The sequence below is a fragment of the Anastrepha ludens genome, chromosome 3 (assembly GCF_028408465.1).
Source record: "Anastrepha ludens isolate Willacy chromosome 3, idAnaLude1.1, whole genome shotgun sequence".
Classification (NCBI taxonomy): Eukaryota; Metazoa; Arthropoda; class Insecta; order Diptera; family Tephritidae; genus Anastrepha; species Anastrepha ludens.
This window is the reverse complement of record NC_071499.1, coordinates 72,278,526-72,300,075: the sequence shown is the minus strand read 5'-3', so window position 1 is coordinate 72,300,075 and position 21,550 is coordinate 72,278,526. Positions and strand designations below refer to the sequence as shown.

General features: G+C 36.5%; 1 protein-coding gene across 1 annotated transcript in view; it reads left to right on the top strand.

The window, feature by feature from the left end:
• Positions 1-21,550, top strand: part of LOC128858197 (transcription factor btd) — a 30,917-nt gene that overhangs the window by 7,004 nt on the left and 2,363 nt on the right. Inside the window, exons 2-3 of the mRNA XM_054094254.1 lie at positions 1,592-1,846; positions 18,936-21,416. Of these exons, the coding sequence (XP_053950229.1) occupies positions 20,758-21,416 (659 nt within the window). The 5' untranslated portion in view covers positions 1,592-1,846; positions 18,936-20,757. The remainder of the gene's footprint in view (positions 1-1,591; positions 1,847-18,935; positions 21,417-21,550) is intronic.

Here is a 21,550-nt window from a genome sequence, read left to right as displayed (position 1 = left end):
AGTAAATATTTACCTTCTTAACAGTTATTGCGCAAGTAATTAGCCAGTCAGCTGCTTCTTTAATTGCGGCCACCTCTGCTTGGAACACATTGAAGTGATCCGGTAACCTGAATTTGAGTTTGATGGAAAGCTCTTTACAGAATACTCCTCCTCCAACCCTACCGTCCAACTTCGAGCCATTCGTGAACAGGTTAACCAGGCCCTGTCCCCAAGTGTTGCCCCCGGTCCACTCCTCCCTTGATGGAATATGTATGTAGATACAATGCCATTTTTCAAATTAGAGTGACATTCGAATTTTTTCGGGGCGATTTAAACGCTAACTATCAGTATTGGAGATTAATTCAAACAAATTACTTTAAAGTACAAACAAGTTTTTAGTACGGAATTAAGCAGATGAAAGTCTACATCAAACCAATGTTTACTCAAAAGTTTAACATTCCAAACTATTTCTAAGTTTTCTTTAATGATAAAGCAATAATAAAACTATAATGGAACCTTTCTGTTCAGGCACTTAAGCAATACAGTGCACGGGCAGAAACTGTTCGTTAGTTGACTAAATGACAGTCCAGAGTAATGTTTACAAGCGTGCGGAAGCATCTTGCCGAGAGTAAACGCGAAAAAAGAAAACCAGTAATGGAAAATATCTGACCATAGCATCCGCGGCATACTGAAAAATGATCTCAAAGTTAAGCCTTACAAAATCCAAAAGGCGCATGATCTCACACCAACGTAACAACAAACCAGACTTGAGAGAGCGAAGGCCGAAGCCGAAAGCGGTATATTTCCGAACATTGTGTTTTTTTCCAAATTGAGCAGTTCGTAAACTCCCAAAACGATAGGGTTTATTTGACCGACCGTTCATACAAGAATTTGAGTCATCGATTGGCCACCAGGAGATAGCGTGCAAAGCAGCGGGGAAGAACCTCTGAGACAGCAAGCGGTACTATGCCAGCAAGAAAAAAATCGGGAAATGCATGTGATTTGGAGGATCTTAACTTTGAGAGTGAAGGGCCAGAGTTCGAATACTTCGAAGACATGGCATTTTTAAGCGAATCGTCTTCGCAAAGAGTTTTAGCAAATCTTTTTATATTTTGTTTCTGCTAAAGTTAAAGTGAATATTAGAACATTTCTTAAGCATGGGTAGTTCAGAAGCGGTAGGCGGCCGCCGTAGCTGAATGGGTTGGTGCGTGACTACCATTCGGATTTCAGAGAGAGAACGTTGGTTCGAATCTCGATGAAACATCAAAATGCAGGAATTTTTTTTCTAGTAGCGGTCGCCCCTCGGCAGGCAATGGCAAGCCTCCGAGTGTATTTCTGCCATGAAAAAGCTCCTCATATAAATATCTGCCGTTCGGAATCGGCTGCTCCATTTGTGGAACAACATCAAAACGCACACCACAAATAGGAGGAGGAGCTTAGGTCAAACACACAAAAAGGGTGTACGCGCCAATTATATATATATATATAGTCCAGAAGCTGTCGCCAGTTTCGAGATCACCCCGGCTATAATTATGTAAGATTTCGTATAAGCTTCGACATTTTTTAACATTACTTAAGGCATGTTTTTCCTATTCTATGTTTCTATTTTCAGACGTCGACATCTAGTACGCCCGCAAAACACTCCAAAAATTCGAATGCGGCTCTACAATCTTCAGCAGAGGAAATTGTGGAACAACAGCATTGTGGAAATAACAAAGCAGAGATGGCTCGTAGTTCCACATTTAAGCCCCTTGTGCAACACTTGGAGTCATTTCTGAAGCAATTGCCGAAAGCACTGGGAATAGTTATGTTGGGTGCAAATTCACGCAAATGGCATACGAGGAGGCTGAAAAGCACTAAAGAAGTAGTAAGGAAATTTAATTTTATTTAGTTGTATTTAATTTTAATTCATTTTAATTTACTTTTTATTTATTTTCTCCCTGTGGTGCATTTTGTATACGAGGTGTACTCCAAAAATAAGGTGAATTTTCATTTTTCTCAAAAATATTTATTTATTCATCCATTTCTATTTTATCTGCTTGAAAGTAGTACCCTTCAGATATAATACACTTGTTGTGCCAGCGTTTTTTCTAATCCTCGAATCAGTTCTGATATACACTTTTTGGTATGTCCTTGAGCTCTCTCAGCGATTCGGTTTTTATCTCCTCAATCGTCGCAAAACGCCGTCCTTTCATGGGTCTCTTCAATCTTGGGAATAAGAAAAAGTCGCAGGGGATAAAATCTGGTGAATACGGTGACTGAGATATGGTAACGGTGTTTATTTGGGCCAAATAATCTCCCACAAGAAACTATAAGTGAGCAAGTGCATTATCATGATGCAAAAGCCATGCACTTTTTTCACAATTTCGGGCGTTTTTTTCGTATGGCTTCACGCAAACGGCGCATAACTTCAAGGTATTACTCCTTATTTACCGTACGACCTTGTGGTAAGAGCTCCTGATGCCCTACGCCAATCTTGACTTTTGATCAAATTTGGCGTGCTTTTTTTGGTCTGGGCTCTCTTGGACTCTTCCATTGGGACGATTGGGCTTTGGTTTCTATGTCATAACCATACGAGTATGCCCATGATTCGTCACCAGTTATGACCTTTTAAGCAAATCTGGATCATCGTTTACGTTATTCAACAATTCATGAGCAATGCTCATGCGACGTTGTTTTTGGACAAAATTTAGCAATTTTGGAACGAACTTTGCTGCCACACGCTTCATGCCCATAATTTCCGAAAATATTGCATGGCATGAGCCAACCGATATTTCGACATCCTCAGCAACTTTTTTAATTGTGATTCGACGATTCTCCATAATAATTTTCTTCACTTTCTCAACATTTTCATCGGCTGTTCATGTGAAGGTGCGTACAGAGCAGGCGTCGTCATTCACATCTTCTCGACCTTCTGTGAAAAGATTGTAATAATAAAATTTCTTTGACTCAGATTACACTCACTGTATGCCCTTGTCAACATTTCAAGTATTTTTGAGCACTTAATCCCATTTTTTACACGAAACTTGATGCAACTTCTTTGATCCATTTGTTTCGATTGCAGAAAATCGTCGAACACGCAAAACACTGGTCTTATTTATGCCTCTCACAAACAAACTAAACCTGCTATGTATTTTGCTAAAACCGTGAACATATCTTCGAGACGAGTGCCCCAACATATATAATATAGTATATAGATATATGTACTATATAACAAAAATAATAATCGAAAATCGAATGTACGTAGCCCGTGAAATTTGAAAATCCACCTAATTTTTTTAACCCACCTCGTATAATATTAAACATACGCGATATAAAAGAAAAAATGAATGAATTGAAATTTATTTCGATAATGGTTTTATATTTTGGTTGCTATATAATGGCAACATGTTTGTCATCGAGGGCACCTCGAAAAATTCCACTTGTTGAATGTGCATCCAATGCATGTGATTTCTGCAAGTGTAGCGATGGAATTTTCTTGGCTAACGCAGAAATAATGGCGTCGCAAAGTTCAATTAAAATGATTCCCAAGTGCTGTTTGCTTAGGGGGCGTCCATAAATTACGTGAGATGTTTAAGGGGGGGAGGGGGTCGAGTCAAATCTCATCTAATCTTACGTTGGAGAGAGGGGGGGTCTCGGCAAATATCACGCAATTTTTTTTCTGATTGAAACAAAAAAATTGTACATGCTTAAGATTTAATCTCAAGCGTAATCGTAGTATGATTAAGATCATTGACTAATTCGTTCGAAAGAAAATAATTTCATTCATACTTCGACGTTATACATTACTACTGTCAAACCACCATATTTGTTTTATACCAAATAGCTCAATTTAATCTGAATTTGCGGTACAGTGTAGCCCGTCGGTTGTTTTCGCGCCACTATGAGCCGAACGCCCTATCACTCAGGTTGACGTTTGACAATTCCGGACTTTAAAGAACATGACGGAAAATCATTTGCTCCATTTCTAATACGCGTACCGATTCAACCGCTGAATGCCTTTATCAGCACGCCTATTGATCTCTATTGCCCAAGTATACGTGATGATTTAGAGAAAATATGCTGCAGTACATGCGGTATTTACTTCGCATCTATCACAAGAGCTGCAGAGCACAGGCGAGCAGCTCACATTGCACCAGCTAAGCAAGCGCGTATGTTCCGCAAAGTGCGACCCTCACGGATTGTCACAAGACGAGCTAATGAGTTACTGTGCGCAAGCGTCAACGGCTTAGAGTGGCTGGATTAGAACGAAGTTGAAGGAGCACATGATTTTACTGAAAATCATATGGACATGTTGGTCCCAATAGTCTCTCTTGAAACCGCGCATGATTCTCCATGGACTGAATTAGAGTAGATATTCTTTTTTTAATCGCAGTAGTTACGATTTAAGTCTTCTATTGTTAAATTTTTATTACACTTATAACTCTCAGCAATATTGATTACTAGTCTTAACTAGTCGTAAATAAAAGCACGAAGCAAATTTTTTTCCTTTTTACAATAACAATCCAACGCGTTTACATAAGAAACTCACATTTTGAAAAATCTCACGTGAGATTGGGGGATGGGGGAGGGGGTTGAATAAAATCTCACGACATCTCACCAGGGGGTGAGGGAGGGTCAGAAAATTGAAAAAAACACCTCACCTAATTTATGGACGCCCCCTTATACGGTAAGCAGACGCAACGTGTCGTTGAAGTGTTCCACAAAGAAAGAAACATTTGGGCACCTGCCACACAAACCGCTGGCGGTTGTGACAGAAGCTCGCAAACATATCAAAATGCTGATAAATGTAATGAAACCTATTAAAAGGAATGCATTTAGTTATATTATTTTGTTAAAAATAACTTTTCTTACTAACATTTTCCAATTGCTTTTGGAGCGATGCTCATAAATTCGTTTGCTTGCATTTGTACAATTTTCTTTTTGACGTTTCTTCTCATTTGACAATCAATGTTGCTAGCAACATTTCACGGCAAACAAAATGCATGTTGCAGGCGAAATTTCACGGCTCTGAACTTAGTGCTAGCCTTAAGCGTACAAATAAAGGGTTAGAGGCGGCCGCCGTATCTAAATGGGTTAGTGCGTGACTATTCGCATGACGCTTTGAATCTCCGACTTAAAACTGTAGGCCCCCTCATTTATTGAAAAACATCAAGACGCACACCACAAATAGGAGGAGAAGCTCGGCCAATACCCAATAAAGTGTGTAAGCGGTAATTATATATGTACATATATCGGATGTTATTTTAGCTGCATGAGAACTATCGATACCGATAATAATGGTTCGATAGTTCAGAATGACAACCTGTGTTGACAATATGGCTTGGCAAATCATCATGATCCATTTAACGCGACAAAAACGCTTCCAAATTGTGGAAATTTACTTAAAAAAAAAAATATTTGTGAGGTTCATAGAGCACTGGCGTTATTAGCGGTCCAGTCAGTATTTTGTATTTTTGAGTTGTGTCACTTTTCTCGAAAACCATTGATATATTATGGGAAATATAGTTGCATTCCGTAATATAACCTGGTTAGTTTTTGAAAGCCTGCTAAATATTTTTTTAAATTTTTTATTTTTATTTTAATTATAATTTAAATTAATGCTAACAATTGTGTTTCATTTGAACAATTCAATTAAAAATAATTTAAACTTATACTTTACTTATTTCGCTTTAATATAACAAATTTAACATTTCTTACAGATTTCATAAAAAAATATTAGAGAATACTTAGAAACTAGTTAAAAAATGCAATGTCAACATTTTGAAATCGTGTAAGGTGGCGCAAAATTAATCACGTGCGAATATTTCGAAATACAAAGCAAGTTTCCATCACTCAAAATATTTTGTTTTATTTAGTAAAAAAATAATTTAAAGAGAAAGTTGGATGATTGATTTTGCGCCATCTTGAACCACCAGTGGTATGTACGAACGGAAAATGAAAAATTATTAATTTATAAAAGTAATATAAAAAATATAATAAAATAATATAAAAGTAATATGAAATAAAAAATAATATTATGAATATAAAAAATAATAATATAATAATATAAAAAATATAAAAATACAAAGCGCACATTCAAAAGGATTTCGGAGAAAAAATTGTTCTAATTGTTGTTCAACGCAAAAGTCTGGCTTCGGTAACTCGATTGAAGGCAATACAGTAAGGCGCTGCTTTCGAACAGCTGAGATGTCAGCAATAATAACCAAAATTGGCATCAATTCAATTAAAATGCTTCATACAATTATAACAGCAGTTTCTTGTCAAATCGAGGTGGAAAAGTTTAGCGATTACACTTCAAATATACCGAAATATTTTGCTAAATGTTAACCTTGCTACAACTACACCAATAATTCATTCATGGGACAGAGATAGATTCGATTAGATTTAGGATGGTAAGACTGAAAAATTTGGTTTGAGGTCACTCTTCCGCGAATCTTTTGGATTCATTGACGAATTTTAGGAGATCCAAAGAGTATTAACTTAGAACTTCGCATCCATACTTAGTACATCGCAGCCCAACAGCCTAAGTCAGATTCTAGAAAACGATCGACAGTTACAGAGAAAATGCTCTGCAGTGCTCTCGTTTTCCCGGCAGGATAGGCATATTGGGTCGTCAATGATTCCCATGGTAGCCATATGCTGACCCCAGGCGTTGTGCCCTTGTTGTACACACCACTACTCTTAGATCCTTCCTACTCAGTTTTAGAAGAAAGGTCGCTAGCTTCCTCTTTGGAGGAAATTTGAAATTTATCGCTCAATTATCAGAAGAAGCTCTGGAAGCGTTAAATACAAAAAATTTAGTGCTATGAAAACATTTTTTTTCGCAAGTCCAAGAGAAGAAAGACCATCGAAGATATATTCAATAGACTTTTTATCACTCCCGATGCTGTCATATCAAGTATAAGAAAACTATCCACCAAAAAAAATATATATATATTAGGATTTGCCGCAAGAAGCATTACATCCGATAGTTACGTAGAATTATAGTGATGTTGACGTTGTTATCGATGAATGACTCGGAGATGATGGCAACTTGTCGAGAACAGTAAATTTTACAATACGTTATCGGATCGATGATCAGCATTGCCTACCCCAGCAGCATCTACCAAACATTTATCGAGAATGTTTATGGTATTACGAATCAAAGAAGGCTAAATTTTATTTATTTAAAAAAAAGTGCACTTTTGATAAATAATTATTCCACTTGTGGATGTAAACCACTGGCTGACTTCGGCAATATTTTTTAAATTAATTTCTAAGCTTAACAAAAAATATCTGCATATGAGCAAATTTTCTGAATTCGGACTTTTTTTTTTAAATACTCAGAACGAACATTAAATGCAAATGTTAGTTTACAAATTATTATTTTACTTGGCAACGTGGTTGAGTTAATCTCCTCTCTGATAATGAAGAGGATAATTATGAAATAATAGTGGTGATGAGTAACCTGCAAATAATAATTATTATCATTAATCATATATTTTTTTTTATAATGAAATAACTAAAGTCGGGCTTTTTTTCCTAATCCAAAAAATGGTAATTTTGGTGGCAGAAAATTAACATCCAGTTTTAGTTTGAATAACTTGTTTTACTCGAGAATTGTACTACCTAAGTACCCCGACATGGACAATCTAGTTCTGCTTGGCGACATATTTCTGTACATATTTGAAACTTTTCGCGGTATTTGTATGAACCGCGCTCCGTTCTACGAATCACTAGGTACCGTTATGAAGTGTGGTTAAGAACCTATTCTACCATGCAGTGAAACATGGTGAAGGAATTATAGGGCGCTCTTTTGTTTTTGTTTTTGTGAAAGGAAATACTAAACATACGTGCACGAGAGTCAATACAAAAACAAGTAGAGTGTTGCAAACAAAGGAGACTTTGTTTGGTATTTTCGCTTGGCATTGGTAAATATTTGACTAACAAAAGGGCGACTTAACCGGATTAACTTAGGGAAAATTCGAGACTACCAACCTACCTGGTCACTTGATGTATTTCTGTAGGTGTGAGTATGGTAATGAAGGTTAAAGTCATTTAAAATGAAAAATTTCCCCATCTTCATGTATATTGAATGCTGGAATTTTACTTTGCTGCCTACCTATACACATACATACAGTGGAAAGCAAAACTGTCCGGATGTTTTGCATTAAGAAAGAAAGGTAATGAAAACAATACAAATATAGGTATATTATTAAATATATGTATTTTTTTCATTTAATTGAATATTATTTTAAATTATAAAGCACAAAAACTCATATATTTTCTTCAAGAAAAATAGAAAAAATTAAAAAAACAACAATTCCATTATTCGGACACTTTTGCACTGATTGCGGGATTTGCTTAAAATCAATTAATATTGCCAATTCAATATTTCGTCCAAAGGCCTTTATTTTTAATTACGCTTTCAATACGTTTTGGCATACTCTCTACCAACTTTTGGATGATATCATGGTCAAGAGCTCGTCATTCATGCTGTATTCTCTCCCAAAGCTCGTCAACATTTTTCGGAGGGAGTTTTCTATGGGATTCAGGTCTGGACTTTGTGCAGGCTATTCTACTGTCTTAAAATATTGGTTTTGTAGCCAGGTGGAAACTATTTTAGCCGTGTGCTTCGGATTCCCGTCTTGTTGAAAAAAAACTTCTTCGGCCGGATAAGAACTCTCATCAACAAAATCCGGTAAATTTGTGTGGAGAATATTCAAATAATCCTCCTTCTTCATTATACCTTGGATTCTCACCAAAGGTCCAATGTTCCACTAGGTAAAACATCCGCACACCATAATACTGCCACCACCATGTTTCATCGTTTCCTTCACATGGTGCTTTTGGATGCGGTCATGCGGCCTATGCCAATAGTATTCTTTTCCATCAGACTGGTATCTGTTAACTTTCGTTTCGTCGCTTCAAATAACCCGTTCCAGTCATCTACCGTCCAATTTTTGTGGGCCTTGCAGAAATGAAGGCGTCTTTTTACATTTCTATCGGAAAGTGCTGGCTTCTTCTTTTTCACACTGGCTACTAAACCAATTCTCTTTAATGCGTGTCTGGCCGTCCAGGAACTGACATCCTTGCCAATACTTTTTGCAGCATTTTTTGGTGTCTTGATGGCCTTATCATGTAGCAAACGCTCAATCTGCCGGGCATCACCATAGGAAAGCAGTCTTGGTCGACCACCTTGGTTATTATTGCAAGCTACATTACATCGTTTTTTTATGTCATTTACCGTAGATTTACTTAAATTTAACTTTTCAGCAATTTTACGGCATGAATTATTATTTTTCAACAAATTTATCACATTGTTTTCAATGTCTTTTGGCGTTTTCCTCATTTTTAAGGATTTTTTGCTTTATTGAATTTAAAATCAAGTTAATCACTTCACAGGTCAAACAACAATGCAAAAATACAGGAGTAAAAGATTGACAACGAGCTAGTAGCAAGCAAAAAAAATAACCGGACAAATACCGTTACATTTTAACAAAGCAATATCGTGATAATGTGTATAACACAAATCGGTGCAAAAGTGTCCGAGTAATGGAATTGTTGTTTTTTTAATTTTTTCTATTTTTCTTGAAGAAAATATATGAGTTTTTGTGCTTTATAAGTTAAAATAATATTCAATTAAATGAAAAAAATACATATATTTAATAATATACCTATATTTGTATTGTTTTCATTACCTTTCTTTCTTAATGCAAAAAATCCGGACAGTTTTGCTTTCCACTGTATGTATGTATGTAGGTGTGTATGAATGCATGCTTATCACTTAGGTATTAGAGACTAGCGATTTTTGGGAAAATTAGTTTGTTAGTGGCCGAACTCATACAGAATTTTATGTTTGTAATAATGTTCGTCGCCAGCTTCAAATATTTATGCCTATTTTATGTACAGGCGTTCAGTTTAAAATTTGTTGAATTAGATTTAACGACGTAATAACATTAATTAAATGTATCGAAAAATTGATCCCGGGAAAATAAATATTCTGATATAATTTTTTTTCAGAGCTAAATATATAGCTCAGTCAAATACTAATACGAGTAGTATAAACCAGACATGAATGATAGAAACAAGATTGTGCCCATCAGAGACTGCGTGACGTCACATTCGTGTAGTTGTGCAGTGTTACCAACCCTTTGGTCTTCTCAATAAATTTAGTGGTTTTTTGTACCAAAAATGCGAAACTTTTTGAGCTTGGTGTTTTTTATATTTTTATTTAAAGCTACCAAAACAGTAAGTTAAAAAAAGTTTGTGTAATTTAAAAAAGGATAAAAAGGCTACTCTTGCATGTAAGAGATTTTTATATTATTGGAAATTTGTTGATTCTTATAAAATTTCGCCTTTTGAAAGTGCAAATTTCATTTTTTGCTCCTTTTGAGGTTATGCAAGAATATTGGATCAGCTTCTCTCAACTCTTGTTAACATTTAAAAACTTTCTATAAATTTTTAAAATTTATTATAAACGAAGTAAATCCACGGGGTTATATTCATAGTAAAAAAAAGTAAAACAAACTAAAAATACCAGATAATACCAGATAAGAAGCCATAACGACCTTTTTGAAAAAGGAGTCCCTTATCGTGTTACTTAACCTCAAATACTGCAAAAAATGCTTTTCGGCCTTTTTTTTTAAAGAAGTTCTCTTAACATAACGTAAGACTTAAATACAAGGATGCATTTTTGAAACTCTATTTTGCCAATACAGTCTATTGTACATAGCCCTAATATATTTATTAAAAAAAACCCACACAGTAAAGACAATTTGTCACACATACAAAGTTCTTTAAGTAACTAAGTTCCCGCTGTTTGTCAATAGATGTGTGCTAGTCGATTCTAGCATAACCTAAACGTCATAAACCAAGCTTAGACATATGGTAAACAAACTGCTTCGACACATTAGTGATTTTGTTTTGGTATCATATCATTTGGGTTTTGTGAAAATGTCTGATTTTGTGCCGAATAATCGTCATTTGCGGGAAGTGGTGATTTTCCTCTTTCTCATCGAGAGCTACAAAAAGTTTATGGAGATGCTGCTTTAAGTGAACCGATATTGGTTCCGTCGCTTCAAAGACGGTGATTTTAATGTTGACTATAGTCCGCGTGAAGGAAGTCCAAAAACCTTCGCAGACGCTGAATTGGAGGCATTGCTCAATGAAGATCCGTGTCAAACGCAAGAAGAGCTTTGGGAATGATTCATAAACAGGGGACCTGGGTTCCTTATGAGTTAAAACCAAGGGATGTTGAACGTCGTTTTTTCGCCATTTCATCGTTTTTAACGGGTGATGAAGAATGGATTCATTACAGCAATCCAAAGAAAAGAAAGTCATGGGGACTGCCCGGACATGCTTCTACGTCGTCGCCTCGGCCGAATACTCACGCTGCGAAGGTTATGCTATGTATTTGGTGGGACCAAGTTGGTGTTATTTATTATGAATGAAGCGAAGCCATCACTGGGGATTGGCATCGACTTCAATTGATGCGATTGAGCTGAGCGCTGCGCGAGAAGCCGCCGCAACACGCGGAGAGGCACGAAAAACAGATTCTACAGCATGACAACGCTCGACCTCACGTTGCCAAGCCCGTTAAAACCTACCTGGAAACACTGAAATGGGAAATTCTACCCCACGCGCCATATTCTCTAGATATTGCGCCGTCCGATTATCACCTGTTCCGATCGATTGCACATGGTCTAGCTGACGTCAAAAAATGGCTTGATCCGTTATTAGCCTCAGAAGATGAACAGTTTTACCGCGACGGTATACGAGATCTACCAGAAAGATGGGAAAAAGTAATAGCCAGCAATGGGCAATTTTTCAATGATTCACTTGTAACCATTTTTTCAGAATAAAGTTGTATTTTCATAAAAAAAAAACAGCGAGTACTTAGTTGCGCACCTAATAATTCAATAAAAGTTTAGTATGTGCTTGTCTTTAAATGGGAGTGTTTGTGCTTTTTCATATCCAAAACCAGGCAGCACAGCAGTGGCGAAAGAGAGATTTGACTGCTCGAAGGAGGAAAAGAAGAACAAACTTGGAAAAAAAATGTGAATGAAATGAAGAAATGTCACACAATAATAACACAACAAATTTTATCTAGTTGTCATTCATTCCATTCTTCTGTTATCTATCTTTTGACAGCTCTAATTTTAAAAATGTTGTTGTTACCCGAATGCCACCACCTTGGATAGATTCGCCTTGACCCAGATGATAAAAAAATAAAGCTATATAGAACTGAGTGATTTAATTTTTAAAAAGATCACATTTTTATTAAAAGAGGCTAGAAAAATGTGAGGAAAAAAGAGTTCAAACTCCAGAAAAGAAAAAAAAGTTAAATATCTTACGATCTGGTAATCTGGTCGCACTGGTCCCCAATTGCACCAGTGACGTCACGAAAATGAGCTGACACAGTCAAATTCGCTGAGAGCAATATAGCGGCCCCAGCATCGGTGCCACCTTATTATTCCCTCCATCGCGTAGTACACATAAAACCTTAGATCAATACCAAGTGCTCAATGGACTATCTTTTCATAGATACACCATTCCAACTATCGGCTGTTAATCATCCAAACAAAAACAAAATGAGAATAAAATTGAATTTAAATTTGAATCCTAATGAATGCGAATATTCGTGCACATGATATATATTAATAATTATCATAAGCATTGTTTTGTTCGTAAGCAAATTTTTGCTTCTATATTGATAAGATAAAAGGCTCCTAAACATAATAAGAAGGGTGAACGCAATTCCGAGAGAGAGTGAGAGAGCGAAATGTTAAGAGGCCGGGAAACGATAAACAAATCTAACCTGCCACCCCTTTTAATGGCGCAGGTGGTCTCAGACACGTTTGTATACGACCGCAGCCAACAAAAAATCCAAGCTCCAACACCGCCACACACACACACATCTTCAAGCGTAAATGGAAAGCGAAATGTGGAACAAATATGCGCATGAAATGGGGAATCTGCAGCTAATGTGACCCACAAAACGAAAGCCTCTAGCAACAAAAATAGTTATCTACATACTCGTACATTCATATGCATGTATGTATGTGTGCATACCATTATTATATGTTCGAACATACTTATAAACCAAGTATTTACAAGCAAAACTAAATTCTTACACATTGACGTACATATCTACACATGAACATACATACATACATACTAACTATATGAATATGTGTGAAGTGCGCAAGTACAAGTGAAAAAATAAAATGTTTTTCGTGTTGTTTTTTGTTTTAACTTTTTCATGCATTTCATAAGCTTAAGCACTCTCCAATCCCTGTCCTAGTTCCAACCCAGCATATTTCCCATAGATCACTGCCCGCCTCTTTCCACGCGCTGTCGTATTTTAACAAATAACTACAACAATAATTGATTACTATCAATCTTGCCACACATTCGCTACAACAGAAGCAGATACGGTATGTACGAATAGCTGTCTATGAGTGTTCGTAGAAGTGAGCTGAGCATTTCATCTTGCTACCAAATCAGCAGCAGATGCAGACGGTCGGCCAGTCAGCCAGTCAAGCACCCAATCATACGAGCATCCAACCAAACAAGCACCCATTTGGTCAGTCAGCGAGACATTCAATCAGGCCCAGCTATCATAAATCTTACTGCATAACAATAACAAAATCTTGAAAATGTTTTTTTCTTTATTAATTCCACTTTGGTACTGTTCGTTCCGTTCAAGTTTGGATTGTACCACATGTGTGTGCATATTAACTGAGGTTCCCACTGCTTCCATACATATGTATGTGGTGCAAAGGTATTTCATTAAATACGATAAGTGCAAGCAGTTTCGGTATAATTGTATCTTCCGTTTCATTACATGTTACGCACACGCCATTAGATCAACAATTACCAGGACGGCTGGCTGGTAGGATGGGCGAAAGTGAGTATGTGCGAGGGGAAATAAGTGGTTGCTTTATGTTTGGGAGCAGTCATTAATTGGTGGGCGCGCACACTTGGAGTTACAGGCAGTGTTGCCGTTTCATAAAAATTTCATAAAAACGCATACTTGAAATTGTGTAACTATATAATGAAATTGGGCATTTTAATTTACATTTTTGTATTGTGAATTGTATTGTATATAAAGGATCTTTCAAAATACGTGCCTAGATGTTGTTTTAATATAAAACATGTAAACATGCATATTCTTTCAGGTTTCGCTATTTTTTTTTTTTTTCAAAATATGGCTCTTAACAATTAAAAGTGAAAAATGGCATACAGGAAATGTCCATCCTGAGCACGTTTACAGGCTGTCATAGGAGAATTAAGGTTTTCAATCACTAGCTCACACATTATCGCATTGAGTTCACGAATTTCGATCCGAATGTTGTGTTTGAACTCTAGAATCGTAGTTGGCTATGGAAATAGCACAGACTTCACTTTTCAAAAAACCCTAGTCTGGTCTACCAGTCCTTTTTCTATTCTCGACAGAACCAGTTTTTTGAAATTTTTTCATCAACCTTTGAATTGTGGACTCACTCGTCACGAAATTTGCGATATGCTGTTCCTAAAAATCGACCATTTTTTTAATAAGTTCCAATTATTTTAACGCTCGTGTAAAATTGCACATCTGTCTACTTGAAAAATGTCAAAGATGACATAAAAAATATACAGCCTAGGAATTATTCACTACTGGCGTCTAGGCGCCACTTTTGAAAGACCCTTTACATATGTAAGCATTGCAAATTTTGCATTCAGTGGTTGGTGAAAGTGAGAACTTGCCATTAAAAACATCTTTTCAAAGTTTGGCAATTATTCTTTACGGCAACACTGGTTACAGGTGAGCACAATCAATAGCACGAGGGTGAGTGCAATGGGTGAGAATCTTTGGAGAGTCGCCAAAATGTTAGAGACGATGAGCACAGCTGCGTGCAGAGAGAAGGGCGATTAAAGCTAGGGATGGCAATTACTGCCTGTGATTGGAGATTTCACTATACTTAATCGACTACATACCCATACAGTATTTTGTGTACTTTTCAGAGAATAAAAATAACTTTTTTTGGACTGGATTTCGAGTTATACACAAACGTATATATACACATTGTTGGACAATATATAACAGGAGCTGCATTTGTTTTTTTGCCTTCTACCTGTAAAAGAAATCTGGGAAATTTAGCGAATTATGTGGAAAGCAACAACACAAAACCCCTACTAGAGGGATATGAGTGTAACCGGTTTGAGTTGAAAGCGCAGAACTATATGCGACCTGATTAATAGTATAATAAAGGATACAAAAAGAAGTGACTATTTAGCATGGGCCGATGGAAAATACTTAGGAAATTCCAGCTAAACGTTAAACTGCTGAATATACACATAAAACCGAGATGCACCTATACTGGGCGATAGTAGTAAAAAAGCTGATTTTTTTTTCTCGGGATTTGGTTATTTAAACATTAAAGTGATCTACTTTTTGTTGTTGTTTCGCTTCATTGAAATTTTGACACTCAAACCAACAAAAAATTTGCAAATTTGACTTTAAGCAACTGCTATCACTTTGTACAGGGTGGGCCATGTAGCGTTTGCTTTTTGAACCACCTATTTTTATGAGAATGGTAACACAAATGACATTCCAAATGTGTTCATAATTTACTTAAAGGTTTGACATTTACGAAATGGGACGCTATACGCTTGAACAAAATTGGGAAATATTGAAAACCTATTTCCAAAGTGGTGAGTTTTCTTCTTCTTTTCTGATTTTCACATCGGTGGCTACGTCAATAAGCAAAATTGTCGGATTTGGGGCTCAGAAAATCCACACGTTACTGTAGAGAAGCAAATACATCCACATCGAGTCACTGTTTGGTGCGGTTTTTGGTCTGGCTGCATCATCGGGCCATTTTTTTTCGAAAATGAGCGAGAAGCCGCGGTTACAGTAAATGGTGAGCGTTACCGTGACATGCTCAACGAGTTTTTGTTTCCAAAAATTGAAGAGGATGACATGGACGACATTTGGTTTCAACAGGATGGTGCAACTTGTCACACTGCCAAAGTTAAACTCGAACTTTTGGCTACCGTTTTTGAATTCCGATATCAATTGGCCGCCTCGGAGCTGTGATTTTAGCCCGTTGGACTATTTTTTGTAGGGAGCCGTTAAGGACAAATGCTATGCGAACCATCCAGAGGCGATTGATGCTTTAAAACACGAAATCGAAGTTACCATTCATGAAATTGGAGCCCAAACAATCGAAAATGTGCCTAAAATTGGGTTGATCGAATGGCCAACTGTAAAGCCAGTCGTGGCAGTCATTTGAATGATATTATTTTTTATTTATAAATGACAATGTTCAAACTTCAAAATAAAAAAAAAGTTTGAAAAAATATTGATTAATTTTTTTTATAGCCGATTCAAAAAGCAAATTTTACATGGCCCACCCTGTATATACTCGCCTTGAATAAAACGAAACGTCTAACTACTGCATACACAAAAAAAAAATGAAGCAACTGTAAGTCTGCTAATTTACAATATAAACGATATCGCTGTTATTCTGCAGTTCGTATGTAAAAAAAAAACAACGAAAAATACTCTTATAATAACATTCAGCATTCGCCTTACGCTGAAAATTCTTACACATGTCATGTGGCACATGTCCAGTTTACTATGCCTCCCTAAGTAAAAGTAAATGCATAATGCCATTTACTGAGTTACTGTTAATATTTCTATGAATTTTTTAATCAGCATTACAGAAAAACTTTTGGTAATTTCTGCATGTTTAACTTAAATTCCTTTTAATAAAACCAGAACCAACTTCTAGGCTAAACCCAATATTATAGCAATAAAATTTAATTTTAATTCCAACTAATTATGCTGGATTTCAAACTACCCTAAGAGAATTTACGCATAAGGCTTATTAAAGTAAGCAGTCATCAAGCACGAATTGAAGATAAAATGTAGTTAGCACGTGGACCGCGGCTTTACGCAAGTGTTGTAGGTAGGTGGAAATGTGAGGCGGTTGAAGGAGGGCAGATAAAGTTGAGTAGCGGAACAACCATATGAATGCTCAAGCAATTGACTCTCCTAACTTCTTGAGCGCGTTCTCTCTTTCTCTCCCTCAAACACACATAAAGGAACTTGTGTGCCTGTGGCAGTGATTATTAGTTGGTGCCCGAACTGGCTGCAGTCGCTGTGAATGAGACGTGTGTTTGTTGTTATATGCCAATATTGTTTTTGTTGCCACAACATCGCCTGGTGGTGGTGTTTGGTAACGCCCCTTTAAATACAGTTATTTCATTGGGCCGCGACCACAATATTTATTTCTATTTCTATTTTCGTGCCTTATTTCCCAGATTTTGTTGCTTTTGTGTTTATTTTTATGCTTATTTTTATGTTGTGCACACAGGAAGAGTTGGGTTGCTAATGTAGCGTTTTCTTTTCTGTTGTTAAATCAACAAAAGATTCTTGTGGAATTATATGTCACTCGGATAAGGTAATGTGTTGGTTTTTTTTTTGCGTTACAGTTCCTTTATGTTTCTTTTGTTGCATGAGGGGAATAATTGTTTTGTTTATTTGAAGATAAAAGTGTTATACAGGAAGTATTGTCTATATTGGTACTGAGAACGATATTAATCCCATTAGGGTATGTGAGTTTTTCCTTTTTAGAAAAGCGAGTGTAGGTACGGATCTTGAAAAAAGTACAATTAAGCATTTCTCTGTGTAAGGCATTTTCCAATTCATATATTTACATACGTGAATCTATAATTTGTAAATTTTTCGGTTGCTCAAGGATATATTTTGTACATAGTATACGGGGTTGAGTAATAGGATACGCTAAAAATGTTCAAGTCAAAAAGTGAAAAGAAATATTTATGGGTACTAAACTTTCTGATATGGAAAAATTTGTATTATTGAACTCAGTAACGCAAAAAGCTGTGCTATTTACGCAAAATATTATGGGAGAAACTCATACTTAAAGCTCACGCAGTGAGTTAGTAAGAATTAGTTCTCGGATCACAAGTATTTTGTGAAAGAAATATTCTGCATCGAATATGTTGAAGAGAATATGTCTTTCAAAATGATGCCTTAACAAATAATCAAAAAAATAAAAAAAATACATGAAAATTTATATTTTAAAAACGAAAAAAATGTTCTCAGAAGTGTATATACTAAAACCTGCAGTTTAGCCTCTTTTTGTCTTTAATTGTATTTAAAAATCAAATTTAGGCTATTTTATAATATTCACTATCTACTGTGTTCGAGAGTAGAGATCTTCGCCAGTTTTCAGTTTACAGAGATATGTATGTATATTATATGTATAATTGGTTTTTAATTATGAACAAATGTTTACATATTATTATTTTTATTTAATAAAATATTTATTATATTCCCGTAGGTACCTACCATATATGTATGTATGTATATACATATGTATTTGTCATTTGATTTTTACTTCTCGAACACGAAAAAATTTGACAAGTGTACATACATATAATATTTATAAATATGTATTCTTTGAAAAAAAAAATACAAATCAAAAATCATTTCAAGCGCGGTACAAAATCTTTGAGTTACTAAAAACTTTCCTACCATTGAGCGTATTAAGTAAAATAAAAAAAAATATTCCTTATTTATTGGGCATATTAGCTTAAATTAGATGAAATGATAAACCCTATTAAACTTTTTTATGAAATGGCTACAAAACTAGTCTTAAATTGATGCTCATAAATTGTTTTATGCTGTTTCAAAATGGTATTTAGTATTGTTATCATTGGAAAATTAAAAACAAAAAAAAAAACGTTTTCATCAATATTAATTTTTTCGCTGTAATACCAAATTACCTTTGGTGATAAAGAAAAATTGCCCTTCACATGGAAATAGAGAAGTAAAACGCAAAGGTAAAGATGTATTATATTAATTTTTAATCATAGTTTTATTTTTGCAAATCAGTGTAAGCAGTAAGGCTTAGTTCTTATAATTATTGTATATTAACTTGATACACTGCTTATTCCAGAAATGTAACAAGAAATCGCACAGGTAGCAGGACGTCGACCGTTAGTTAGACGGTCTGCCGGAGATTATCACATTATACCTTGAAGACAAGAAAGAGACATCCTTGAAGACTGAAACGTCTCCAGCTACTAACAATAATTTATTGCTTTACGAATTTTGGTTTATGCTGCTAGGTGCTATGCTTGCTACCTAACGCCTGACTATATGTACATACATACATACTGCATGTGAGTACACATAGCAATCCTGCCATTATGCTGTATGTTGGCTGGCTATTGCTATCTCATTCATTCGCGAATGCACACGCATACATATGAAGTGTTTGGTAAAATGCGCACAACGCATTTAAATTTCCAACACTCTTTGCCGCACCGTCTAACACAACACAACGCACCACACTCCGCCGCACCTTGAACTATTGACTCCACGACACTGAGTTCGTTGAGTAGAGTTACTCGTAGCCAACATACAAATATACATACATATAAGCAAAGCACTCATACTGCAAGAAGCAACCACCAAAAATACCAAGTTACAACTACATATAGACGCCAGCTACGAGCCACCACCAATCCGCAACACAGATGCACGCACGCACACATTCAATCATAAGCATTTGTGTAAGTATTTCCCCTGCGCACACACCGCTTGTGTTCGTTGGATAGGTTGTTATTGCCTTGACTCGTCTTTGAATTTTCGTGCTATGTTCGTTCGGTTGCTTGGCACTGTTTGGACTCTCTCGCTGCGTTTTGGAATTCAGTCCGCAAAGATAATTACCGCTGGTTGTATCTTCATGCATAGCAGTGCTCAGCCTCTGCAACAAACAAACAGGCATACTCGGTGTGAGTACTACTAGCCCAGCAATTATTTCAGTGAACGCGTTTGCGGCGCAATTTACGAAACGCCGTCATCGTGATCGTCATCATTATTTTGTACGCGCGTTATCATCCGCGTCCGCAACTGTCGTCATCATCTTGCACTGTGAGTTTGTGTGAATGGAATTATAGCAAATTGCAGCAGCAACAACAGCTGATAAAATAAGAAGTTGTGTATATTGCGGCCATTTGATTTTGACTGGCCAATTTTGTGCCCAGTGGCGCAGGCGAAGTCACAGCTACAATTTGGACACAGGTTGTAATTATCAAAAATTTGGTTTAGTGCGTATGCGCTTGTTAAATTTAGTTTTGTAGTATAAACGATTTAATTTGGAGCAGTAAAAACTGTTTGGGGTATTTTGGAGACTCACAAACAAATAGACGAATATGAAAAGTGAATGTGTTGAATAAAGTGCAAAAATAAAAACATTTTTTAGAAGTAAACTAACTGTGGAAGTAAAGAGAAATTGACTCAAAGCAGAAGGCGGTAAAGGAGTGGATTGCTTTTGCCCGCAAGTGCAGTTTTAATAAAAAAAAAAAAAAATAACAGACGTAATTACAGAGTGCACCCACGACGACAACGAGTGAAGAGCTATAATCATTGTGCGATGGTAACAAGTGTAAAGTGTGCCATAATCAAGTACGAAGAACATGAAAAAATAAAATAAAATAACAAAGCAACAAAAAAAAAAAGAAACAAAAACAAATAAATAAAAAATTAATGAATGCTGAAGGAACTCAAAAATAGTAAAATAAAGTAAATCAAATTACTTTTCAACTTCCAAATTTTCTAAACTATTTAATGAAAGCTTAAATATCAGGAACATATGCGATAAAAAAATAATCATCCTTAAAGGTCTAAGCTCCATCAACTGTCATCTACCTTCACTCAAAAAAATTTGCTAGAGCAGCTTATATTGCATTTGTATATCTAAAATTAATGCGAAAATGATAGACGATGCCTGTAATTATTTGAATCCTTATGCGAGCGCAACGCTTTCCGCCGCCGCCGCCGCCAGTATGCCGTCTATCGGTAGCAGTTATCATAATCCCCAGCAGCAACATCAACAGCCACAGCCTGGAGCAGCCACTACATCAACTGCCGTCGCTGCAATTGCCACTAGTGGGACACCACCACTTACACATATTTCCGCATTAGCAGGCCCACAAAGCAATAATGTCAGCAGTAACACTCGCTTTGGTGACTTCGCAAGCAACGCAAGCAATTTCGCTTCGCTTTATGGTCAGATAACCTCAACAGCAGCAACGACGCCAGCTGCATGTGGCGCATTTCCCATGAAGATGGAAATGCAGAATCCGCCGCAATTATCTTCGACAGGAACCCCATCACCCATCTCGAGTAATCATTCGGGGCCCTCATCGGCGTCCGTTTCACCAACTAGCATATTTCCATCGCCCGCCCAGTCATTTGCTTCGATTTCCTCGAGTCCGCCTGCATCGGCAACCTCATCGTCGGTGTCGCCACTTTCCGGCTCACCTACCGCCGCTCATACAGCGGCTATTGCCGCACATACAAGCGCAGCAGCTGCTGCAAGTGCCGCCTACTCGTGGAACACCTACTCGACTGCAGCAGCTTTGCCAACTCGGTAAGTTTTAAATTGCTTATTGCAAAATTCATTAAATTAGGGGAAGGAGGGTGTAGTGTAGTGTTTTCTACCATTACAGTCTCGCCTGAGCTTTCACTTGTGCACTTCCGTCATTTCCGCCATTTTAATTTTAG